Source organism: Mesoplodon mirus (genome assembly GCF_964341445.2).
Source record: "Mesoplodon mirus genome assembly, chromosome: 2".
NCBI classification, from domain to species: Eukaryota; Metazoa; Chordata; class Mammalia; order Artiodactyla; family Ziphiidae; genus Mesoplodon; species Mesoplodon mirus.
In genome coordinates, this window is record NC_138977.1 from 40,100,132 (window position 1) to 40,112,839 (window position 12,708).

The 12,708-nt window shown below is 39.6% G+C and overlaps 1 protein-coding gene across 2 annotated transcripts in view; it reads right to left on the reverse strand.

The window, feature by feature from the left end:
• Positions 1-12,708, reverse strand: part of LOC309811436 (COP9 signalosome complex subunit 4) — a 45,084-nt gene that overhangs the window by 8,483 nt on the left and 23,893 nt on the right. For both annotated transcript variants that reach the window (XM_082634166.1, XM_082634165.1), the window contains exon 7: positions 4,164-4,334. In XM_082634166.1, coding sequence (XP_082490292.1) covers positions 4,164-4,334 — 171 coding nt within the window. The remainder of the gene's footprint in view (positions 1-4,163; positions 4,335-12,708) is intronic.

Sequence of the window (12,708 nt, forward strand, 5' to 3'; positions counted from 1 at the left end):
AAACAATCCTGCTGTTTGTAAGCTTGATAAGTCAAAAAATACTGCTCAATGGAAAGATCTCTATTCCCCCGGGCACTTCACAAGCACTTCACTCTGAGGCAAACATGAGAAATGTTTGGAAGGCAGGATCCCTTCATGAGATATCAGGCATAGGATCCTCCCTTAAGTAAGATAATACAGGGCCTGACAAAGTTATGGACCTCAGGCCCCATCCTGAAGATGTGGCTCACCCACTTCTTTTTTTTTCCTTTCCAGTTTTATTGAGATATAATTGACATATAACATTGTATTCATTTAAGGTGTACAACATAATGAGTTGATATATGTATATATTGTGAAATGATTACCACTAGAAGTTTAGTTAATTAACATCATCACCTCACACAGTTATAGTTTTTTTTCTTGTGACAACTTTTAAGATCTACTTTTTTAGCAACTTTCCAATATAAAGACCTAAATAAACAGGAAAATATGTAAGACTTAATACTGCTAAGATGGCAGTACTCCCCAAATTGATCTACAAATTCAGTGCAATCCCAGCTGGCTTCTTTGCAGAAATTGACAAGCTGATCTTAAAATCTTTATGGAAATTCAAAGGACCCATAGAAGCCAAAACAACTTTGAAAAAGAACAAAGCTGGAAGACTCAAATTTTCTGATTTCAAAACTTACTACAAGGGACTTCTCTGGTGGCACAGTGGTTAAGAATCTGCCTGGCAATGCAGAGGACGTGGGTTCGATCCCTGGGCCAGGAAGATCCCACATGCCACAGAGCAACTAAGTCCGTGTGCCACAGCTACTGAGCCTGCGCTCTACAGCCTGCAAGCCACAACTACTGAGCCCACATGCCGCAACTACTGAAGCCCGCGTGCTGCAACTACTGAAGCCTGTGCACCTAGAGCCCGTGCTCTGCAACGAGAAGCCACCACAATGAGAAGCCCGCATGCCACAATGAAGAGTAGCCCCCGCTCACGGCAACAAGAGAAAGTCCGCGTGCAGCAACGAAGACCCAACACAGCCAAAACTTAAAACTTAAAAAAAAAAAACTTACTACAAAGATAGAGCAACCAAGACAGTGTGGTACTGGCACGAGGACAGGCATACAGAATAATGGAATAGAATTTAGAGTCCAGAAATAAACTCACATTTACAGTCAACTGATTGTCAACAAAGATGCCAAGGCAATTCAGTGGGGAAATAAGAGTCTTTCCAACAAATGGTGCTGGGACAACTGAATATTCACATGCAAAATAATTAAGTTGGACCCCTACTTTACACCATATACAAAGATTAACTCAAAATGAATCAAAGACCTAAATATAAGAGCTACAATTATAAAACTTACAGAAGAAAATAGAACAACTTTTCATAACCTTGGATTAGGCAATGGTTTCTGAGATACAACACTGTAAGCACAAGCCACAAAAGAAAAAACATAAACTGGACTTCATCAAAATTAATAACTTTTGTGTTTCAAAAGATACCATCAACAAAGTGAAGAAACAACACACAGAATGGGAGAAAATATTTGCCAATCATTTATCTGATAATAAGATCTAGAATATATAAAGAATTCTTACAATTCAATAATAAAAGCACAAATAACCCAATTTAAAAGTGGCCAATAAGCATATGAAAAGGTGCTTAACACCATTAGCCCCCAAGGAAATACAAATCAAAACCACAATAAGATACCACACTTCATACCCACTAGGATGACTAAATCAAAGAGACAGATAATATAACAAGTGTGGGAGAAAATATGGAGAAAATGGAACCCTCACACACAGCTGGCAGGAATGTAAAATGGTGCAGCCACTTTGGAAAACAGTCTGGCAGCTCCTCGAAAGACTAAATATAGAGTTACCACATGACCCGGTACTTCCACTCCTAGATATACATCCAAGACAATTAAAAGCTTATGTCCACACAAAAACTTTTACATGAATGTTCACAGCAGTATTATTAATAGCCAAATAGTGAAAATAACCTAAATGTCCACTAACTGATGAAGAAATAAAATGTGGTTAACAGAATGTTATTTGGCAATAAAAGTGAATGAAGTACTGATGCACACTACAACACGGATGAACCTTGAAAACATCACGTTAAGTGAAAGAAGTCAGTCACAAAAGATCATATACTGCATGATTCCATTTATATGAAATGTCCAGAACAGGCAAATCTATAGAGCAGAAAGTAGACTAGTTGTTACATTGTAAAACTCAGAGTATACTGAAACCACTGAATTGTAATAAAAACAACAAAGCTATGTCTCAAGATTGCTAGCCTAGGGTTGTAATGACAATAAACAAAGATGTCCAAGAAAGATAAATAAGGAAGGCAATAAAGTCTAAAATGAAAGAGGAAGAAGACAAAATGCCTGTTCTATATACTGATACATAGTCTCCTATGAGAAATTTGAAAATCATTTGCATTCTCCGAGATCCTAATGAGTAGCCCTCATTTGAGAAAAGAATTATCTGATGTTATCTTTTTTTTTTTTTCATGGCCAGAAAGCTCAAAGTCAAATGTGAAGCTCAACTACATCAATTCTGGAAACTCTTTCATATTTATCTAGCTTTTGTTTGTCAGACATCTTCTTGCAAAAGAATCTATTTAAAGCTGCTCAGAATACACAGAAGACAAGAAAATTTAAAAGTTAAAAAGAAAAAGAATAACAACAGTCAAAACACACACACTACAGGTGGGCTACAAGTTTAATTTTTTAAACTTTCTATCAGCCCATCAAATTAAAAAAGCTGGGACTTCTCTGGTGGCGCAGTGGCTAAGAATCCGCCCGCCAATTCAGGGGACACGAGTTCGAGCCCTGGTCCGGAAAGATCCCACATGCCACGGAGCAACTAAGCCCGTGTGCCACAACTAGTGAGCCTGTGCTCTAGAGCCTGTGAGCCACACTACTGAGCCTGTGCTCTGGAGCCCACAAGCCACAACTACTGAGCCCACTTGCCACAACTACTGAAGCCCGTGTGCCTAGAGCCCATGCTCCGCAACAAGAGAAGCCACCACAATGAGAAGCCCACACACCCGCACCGCAACGAAGAGTAGCCTCCGCTCACTGCACCTAGAGAAAGCCTGCACACAGCAACAAAGACACAGAGCAGCAGAAAATAAAAATAAATAAATAATTTTTTTAAAAAAATTAAGAAAACCAACCAGTTTATCAACTCACAGTGTTTAAATAAGATAAAAATAAATTGCTCTGGAGAATCACAACTAATCCTAAGGCTGAAAAGGAATTTTTCTGAGGATCTGCATAAAGAATATCCTATAGAATAAATATCTCCTTTAGACAGAAAGATAATAATCAATTGATTTGTTTCTTAAAGTACAATTAAATAAAAGAAATTCTATAGGTCAATATAATTGCTTCAATGATCTGGTTTAACTCAGGGCAGTAAGACTGGTGAGGTATATACCTTTCAGCCAAATCTTACATAAATAATTCTTTACAGTTAGATTCTCTTCAATATGGGATGACAGTGAATCCAAGGCGATGAGTCTGACAGATCTGCATGTTTGTCTTGACCTTTTCCATGTTTCTGGTGGCCTACATCTATATTTTTATTATCATGTGTGTTACTGTTATAAGCTACTTTAAAACCTCTGTAGATAAACATACATAAAATAATTGATGTTATGAACAAGCACCTATTACAAAATTCTTTCCCAACAAAGGCAGTCTGACTTAAGCAAATACTAGGAAACATGACACCAAGTTCTATTCTTATTGGAAACACTTTCCCTTCAGTAACCTTGGGCAAGCTATTGTGCCAAATTTTGCTCTGTCTAAAATAGGACTGGATAATTATGCTCTGTTACAAATTGATGTTTAAGATTAAGGTACTTATCAAATGGTTTGAGTCTTAAAAAAAACACGCGCTATAAGCCTAGCCTATAATTCTTCTGCTCTTACAGTTTCCAAAAAATGCTTTATTCCACCAAATGCTTTCCAATAGAGCTACTCTTATACTTCAGACTCGTATCTGTGTATAATATTCATCTTCAGTCAATACTCCTTCTTTTACCAAGTGTTACATAGAAATATTACAGAAAGATATCAAGATGCTCCAAATTTAACATATGTTCTACTAGTGTGACCTCAATATTTACTACCACATACTTATAAGAAGTAACCATTACCATCAGCTGTAGTTGCTTTCTGGTGAGGCATCAGCATGGCAGCAAATTCTTGAAGTTGATTTCCTCTGATGATCCTATCTAGGTACATTTTCTCGAGGATTCCATAAGCAGCAAGTTGCTGGCACCTTTCATCCTTAAAAAGAGTAGCAAGCATCCGAGAACGCTGCTGTCCTAAGGGGAACAAATGAGCATCACATATTCTCACAATCTGTTTTTTCAATGAAAAGCAATCTTTTTTATGACCCCATTTTTGCCTACTAAAATATGCAGGTTGATTCTCGTTATTTCTGGTAGCTATGTTGTATAAATTTGCTGCCAACAGTGTATTAGTGAATATTCAACTCCTGCTCCTAGGGGATATATGGGGTTAGGTTCCATGAGCCTCTGGTCACAATATTTTTGTCAGCTGGTCAATATGTAACCTTGTTTTGTGTATTTCTGTTTAAAGGCACCACATTCAATACATGTTGTTGATTCAGTAACATTGAATTCATGGCTTACACTATGACTCATGCCTGAATTAAGCTTACCTAAATTAACACACGTAGTTTCTCCAAAAGACACATCACAGACTTCTCACACTTAAGTACACAACATAGTACTTCAGCACTATGCTAGGGGCCATTTTAGACAGCAAAACCACCAACAAAATGCATGAAAATGTGGAGAATGTGGTATTAAATAGACCACAAAAACGACGCTTGTTTATAGTATGAGAGCTGAAACAAGGTAGAGCATTGCCTTGTTCGATCCCAGCTAGAAACATAAACAGGGGGACTCAAATTTTTTGCTGCTCTGCACATGTCTGCAAATGACTTTGAAAGCATCGTACTTGGAGTACTGATTTGGGGGTGACAAATTTTAGGAAGTAGGCAAAGTCACTAATGTGGAATCTGTGAATAATGAGGATCAACTGTATATTCATTTGTGAAGACTATGACATACAATCATTCCCTCAGTATCCAATGGGGATTGGTTCCAAGACCACCCCCCCAATAAATACCAAAATCTGCAGGTGCAAAAGTCACTTATGTAAAGTGATGTTGTATTTGCATTACCTTCATACATCCTCCCCTATACTTTAGATCATCTGTATATTATGTATAATACCTAGAGATGATCTATCCATGTAAATGCTATGTAAATCATTGCTGGCACATGGTAAATTCAAGTTTTCCTTTTGGGACTTCCTAGAATTTTCTTTCCCCAAATATTTTCAATCCACAGTTGGTTGAATCTGTGGATGAGGAACCCCTGGATATGGAGAGCCAACTATAGGCCAAAATGTTACACGTGATTCCAGTTATACTTGTTATTTTCTTCTTCTTGCTTATCTGTACTTCTACAATGAACATGCATTCTTCCCCTAATAAAAAAAATTTATAAAAGATGAACAAACATTTCTCAGATGGGAAACTTGATTTTCATAGTTTCCATTTATACCTTCAAGGACCTTTAAATGGTGAAAAAATACATGACAACTGATGACATTAAAAACTGAACTAGAGGGAGCTGGGGGAAGATGGCGGAAGAGTAAGACGCGGAGATCACCTTCCTCCCCACAGATACATCAGAAATTCGTCTACACGTGGAACAACTCCTACAGAACACCTACTGAACGCTGACAGAAGGCCTCAGACCTCCCAAAAGGCAAGAAACTCCCCACGTACCTGGGTAGGGCAAAAGAAAAAAGAAAAAAACAGAGACAGAAGAATAGGGAAGGGACCTGCACCAGTGGGAGGGAGCCGTGAAGGAGGAAAGGTTTCCACACACTAGAAGCCCCTTCACGGGCGGAGACTGCGGGTGGTGGAGGGGGAAAGCTTCGGAGTCGCGGAGGAGAGCACAGCAACACGGGTGCGGAGGGCAAAGCGGAGAGATTCCCGCACAGAGGATCGGTGTCGACCGGCACTCACCAGCCCGAGAGGCTTGTCTGCTCGGCCGCCGGGGTGGGCGGGGCTGGGAGCTGAGGCTCGGGTTTCGGGTTTCAGTCGGAGCTCGGGGAGATGACTGGGGTTGGCGGCGGGAAGAGAGCCTGAAGGGGTCAGTGCACCACGGCTAGCCAGGAGGGAGTCCGGGAAAAAGTCTGGAGCTGCCAAAGAGGCAACAGACTTTTTCTTCCCTCTTTGTTTCCTGGTGCGCGAGGAGAGGGGATTAAGAGCGCTGCTTAAAGGAGCTCCAGAGACGGGTGCAAGCCGTGGCTAAAAGCGCAGACCCCAGAGACGGGCGTGGGACGCTGGGGCTGCTGCCGCCGCCGCCAAGAGGCCTGTGTGCGAGTACAGGTCACTGTCCACACCCCCTTTCCAGGGAGCCTGTGCAGCCCGCCACTGCCGGGGTCCCGGGGTCCAGGGACGGCTTCCCCGGGAGAACGCTCGGCGCGCCTCGGGCTGGTGCAGCGTCACCCAGGCCTCTACCGCCGCAGGCTCACCCCGCACTCCGTACCCCTCCCTCCCCCCGGCCTGAGTGAGCCAGAGTCCCCGAAGCAGCTGCTCCTTTAACCCCGTCCAGTCTGAGCAAAGAACAGACGCCCTCCGGCGACCTACACGCAGAGGCGGGGCCAAATCCAAAGCTGAGACCCGGGAGCTGTGAGAATAAAGAAGAGAAAGGGAAATCTCTCCCAGCAGCCTCAGAAGCAGCGGATTAAAGCTCCACAGTCAACTTGATGTACCCTGCATCTGTGGAATACATGAATAGACAACGAATCATCCCAAATTGAGGAGGTGGACTTTGAGAACAAGATCTATGATTTTTTCCCCTTTTCCTCTTTCTACAACGAATTATCCCAAATTGAGGAAGTGGACTTTGAGAGCAACATTTACGATTTTTTTTCCCCTTGTTCTCTTTTTTGTGAAAGTGTATGTGTATGCTTCTGTGTGAGAGTTTGTCTATATAGCTTTGCTTCCACCATTTGTCCCAGGGTTCTATCCGTCTGTTTTTTTCGTTTTTCTTTTTATTTGTTTTGTTTTTTTAATTTTTTTAATAATTACTTTTTAATTTTAATAACGCTATTATATTTTATCATACTTTATTCTATTTTACTTTATCTTCTCTTTTTCCTACCTTCCCTCCTTCGTCCCTCCCTCCCCCTCCCTCCTTTCTTTCTTTCTTCCTTTCGTTCTTTCTTTCTTTCCTCCCTCCCTCCTTTCTCTTTCTTTCTTTCTTTCTTTCTTTCTTTCTTTCTTTCTTTCACTAATTCTTTCTTTCTACTTTTTCTCCCCTTTATTCTGAGCCGGGTGGATGAAAGGCTCTTGGTGCTGCAGCCAGGAGTCAGTGATGTGCCTCTGAGGTGGGAGAGCCAACTTCAGGACACTGGTCCACAAGAGACCTCCCAGCTCCACATAATATCTAATGCCAAAAATCTCCCAGAGATCTCCATCTCAACACCAGCACCCAGCTTCACTCAACGACCAGCAAGCTACAGTGCTGGCCACCCTATGCCAAGCAACTAGCAAGACAGGAACACAACCCCACCCATTAGCAGAGAGGCTGCCTAAAAACATAATAAGGCCACAGACACCCCAAAAAACACCACCAGACGTGGACCTGTCCACCAGAAATACAAGATCAAGCCTCATCCACCAGAACACAGGCACTCCACCAGGAAGCCTACACAACCCACTGAACCAACATTAGCCACTGAACAGACACCAAAAACAACGGGCACTGTGAACCTGCAGCCTGCAAAAAGGAGACGCCAAACACAGTAAGATAAGCAAAATGAGAAGACAAAAAAACACACAGCAGGTGAAGAAGCAACATAAAAACCCACCAGACCTAACAAATGAAGAGGTAATAGGCAGTCTACCTGAAAAAGAATTCAGAATAATGATAGTAAAGATGATCCAAAATCTTGGAAATAGAATACACAAAATGCAAGAAACAGTTAACAAGGACCTAGAAAAACTAAAGATGAATCAAGCAACGATTACAAACACAATAAATGAAATTAAAAATACTCTAGATGGGATCAATAGCGGAATAACTGAGGCAGAAGAACAGATAAGTGACATGGAAGATAAAATAGTGGAAATAACTGCTGCAGAGCAGAATAAAGAAAAAAGAATGAAAAGAACAGAGGACAGTCTCAGAGACCTCTGGGACAACATTAAACGCACCCACATTCGAATTATAGGGGTTCCAGAAGAAGAAGAGAAAAAGAAAGGGACTGAGAAAATATTTGAAGAGATTATAGTTGAAAACTTCCCTAATATGGGAAAGGAAATAGTTAATCAAGTCCAGGAGGCACAGAGAGTCCCATACAGAAAAAATCCAAGGAGAAATACGCCAAGACACATATTAATCAAACTGTCAAAAACACAAAGAAAACATATTAAAAGCAGCAAGGGAAAAACAACAAATAACACACAAGGGAATCCCCATCAGGTTAACAGCTGATCTCTCAGCAGAAACTCTACAAGCCAGAAGGGAGAGGCAGGGCATATTTAAAGTGATGAAGGACAGAAACCTGCAACCAAGATTACTCTACCCAGCAAGGATCTCATTCAGATTTGATGGAGAAATTAAAACCTTTACAGACAAGCAAAAGCTGAGAGAGTTCAGCACCACAAAACCAGCTTTACAACAAATACTAAAGGAACTTCTCTAGGCAAGAAACACAACAGAAGGAAAAGACCTACAATAACAAACCCAAAACAATTAAGAAAATGGGAATAGGAACATACATATCGATAATTACCTTAAATGTAAATGGACTAAATGCTCCCACCAAAAGACACAGATTGGCTGAATGGATACAAAAACAAGACCCATATGTATTCTGTCTACAAGAGACCCACTTCAGACCTAGAGACACATACAGATTGAAAGTAAGGGGATGGAAAAAGATATTCCATGCAAATGGAAATCAAAAGAAAGCTGGAGTAGCAATTCTTATATCAGACAAAATAGACTTTAAAATAAAGACTATTAGAAGAGACAAAGAAGGACACTACATAATGATCAAGGGATCGATCCAAGAAGAAGATATAACAACTGTAAATATTTATGCACCCAACATAGGAGCACCTCAATACATAAGGCAAATACAGCCATAAAAGGGGAAATTGACAGTAACACACTCGTAGTAGGGGACTTCAACACCCCACTTTCACCAATGGACAGATCATCCAAAATGATAATAAATAAGGAAACACAAGCTTTAAATGATACATTAAACAAGATGGACTTAATTGATATTTATAGGACATTCCATCCAAAAACAACAGAATACACATTGTTCTCAAGTGCTCATGGAACATTCTCCAGGATAGATCATATCTTGGGTCACAAATCAACCCTTGGTACATTTAAGAAAATTGAAATTGTATCAAGTATCTTTTCCGACCACAATGCTATGAGACTAGATATCAATTACAGGAAAAGAGCTGTAAAAAATACAAACACATGGAGGCTAAACAATACACTACTTAATAACGAAGTGATCACTGAAGAAATCAAAGAGGAAATTAAAAAATACCTAGAAACAAATGACAATGGAGACACGATGACCCAAAACCTATGGGATGCAGCAAAAGCAGTTCTAAGAGGGAAGTTTATAGCAATACAATCCCACCTTAAGAAACAGGAAACATCTCGAATAAACAACCTAACCTTGCACCTAAAGCAATTAGAGAAAGAAGAACAAAAACATCCCAAAGTTAGCAGAAGGAAAGAAATCATAAAAATCAGATCAGAAATAAATGAAAAAGAAATGAAGGAAACGATAGCAAAGATCAATAAAACTAAAAGCTGGTTCTTTGAGAAGATAAACAAAATTGATAAACCATTAGCCAGACTCATCAAGAAAAAAAGGGAGAAGACTCAAATCAATAGAATTAGAAACGAAAAAGGAGAAGTAACAACTGACACTGCAGAAATACAAAAGATCATGAGAGATTACTACAAGCAACTCTATGCCAATAAAATGGACAATCTGGAAGAAATGGACAAATTCATAGAAATGCACAACCTGCCAAGACTGAATCAGGAAGAAATAGAAAATATGAACAGACCAATCACAAGTACTGAAATTGAAACTGTGATTAAAAATCTTCCAACAAACAAAAGCCCAGTACCAGATGGCTTCACAGGCGAATTCTATCAAACATTTAGAGTAGAGCTACCACCTATCCTTCTCAAACTCTTCCAAAATATAGCAGAGGGAGGAACACTCCCAAACTCATTCTACGAGGCCACCATCACCTTGATACCAAAACCAGGCAAGGATGTCACAAAGAAAGAAAACTACAGGCCAATATCACTGATGAACATAGATGCAAAAATCCTCAACAAAATACTAGCAAACAGAATGCAACAGCACATTAAAAGGATCATACACCATGATCAAGTGGGGTTTATTCCAGGAATGCAAGGATTCTTCAATATATGCAAATCAAGCAACGTGATACACCATATTAACAAATTGAAGGAGGAAAACCATATGATCATCTCAATAGATGCAGAGAAAGCTTTTGACAAAATTCAACACCCATTTATGATAAAAACCCTGCAGAAAGTAGGCATAGAGGGAACTTTCCTCAACATAATAAAGGCCATATATGACAAACCCACAGCCAACATCGTCCTCAATGGTGAAAAACTGAAACCATTTCCACTAAGATCAGGAACAAGACAAGGCTGCCCACTCTCACCACTCTTATTCAACATAGTTTTGGAAGTTTTAGCCACAGCAGAGAAGAATAAGAAATAAAAGGAATCCAAATTGGAAAAGAAGAAGTAAAGCTGTCACTGTTTGCAGATGACACGATACTATACATAGAGAATTCTGAAGATGCTACCAGAAAACTACTAGAGCTAATCAATGAATTTGGTAAAGTAGCAGGATACAAAATTAATGCACAGAAATCTCTGGCATTTCTGTACACTAATGATGAAAAATCTGAAAGTGAAATCAAAAAAACACTCCCATTTACCATTGTAACAAAAAGAATAAAATATCTAGGAATAAACCTACCTAAGGAGACAAAAGACCTGTATGCAGAAAATTATAAGACACTGATGAAAGAAATTAAAGATGATACAAATAGATGGAGAGATATACCATGTTCCTGGAGTTGAAGAATCAATATTGTGAAAATGACTCTACTATCCAAAGCACTCTACAGATTCAATGCAATCCCTATCAAACTACCACTGGCATTTTTCCCAGAACTAGAACAAAAAATTTCAAAATTTGTTTGGAAAAACAAAAGACCCCGAATAGCCAAAGCAGTCTTGAGAACGAAAAACGGAGGTGGAGGAATCAGGCTCCCTGACTTCAGACTATACTACAAAGCTACAGTAATCAAGGCAGTGTGGTACTGGCACAAAAACAGAAAGATAGATCAATGGAACAGGATAGAAAGCCCAGAGATAAACCCACGCACATATGGTCAACTTATCTTTGATAAAGGAGGCAGGAATGTACAGTGGAGTAAGGATAGCCTCTTCAGTAAGTGGTGCTGGGAAAACTGGACAGGGACATGTAAAAGTATGAGATTAGATCACTCCCTAACACCATACACAAAAATAAGCTCAAAATGGATTAAAGACCTAAATGTAAGGCCAGAAACTATCAAACTCTTAGAGGAAAACATAGGCAGAACACTCTATGACATAAATCACAGCAAGATCCTTTTGGATCACCTCCTAGGGAAATGGAAAAAAAAAGCAAAACTAAACAAATGGGACCTAATGAAACTTCAAAGCTTTCGCACAGCAAAGGAAACCATAAACAAGACCAAAAGAGAACCCTCAGAATGGGAGAAAATATTTGCAAATGAATCAACTGGCAAAGGATTAACCTCCAAAATTTATAAGCAGCTCATGCAGCTCAACAACAAAAAAACAAACAACCCAATCCAAAAATGGGCAGAAGACCTAAATAGACATTTCTCCAAAGAAGATATACAGACTGCCAACAAACACATGAAAGAATGCTCAACATCATTAATCATTAGAGAAATGCAAATCAAAACTACAATGAGATATCATCTCACACCAGTCAGAATGGCCATCATCAAAAAATCTAGAAACAATAAATGCTGGAGAGGGTGTGGAGAAAAGGGAACACTCTTGCACTGCTCGTGGGAATGTGAATTGGTACAGCCTCTATGGAGAACAGTATGGAGGTTCCTTAAAAAACTAAAATTAGAACTACCATATGACCCAGCAATCCCACTAATAGGCATATACCCTGAGAAAACCATAATTCAGAAAGAGACATGTACCAAAATGTTCATTGCAGCTCTATTCACAATAGCCCGGAGATGGAAACAACCTAAGTGTCCATCATCGGATGAATGGATAAAGAAGATGTGGCACATATATACAATGGAATATTACTCAGCCATAAAAAGAAACGAAATTGAGCTATTTACAATGAGGTGGATAGACCTAGAGTCTGTCATACAGAGTGAAGTTAGTTCAGAAAGACAAATACCGTATGCTAACACATATATATGGAATTTAAGAAAAAAAATGTCATGAAGAACCTAGGGGTAAAACAGGAACAAAGACCTACTTGAGCATGGACTTGTGGATATGGGGA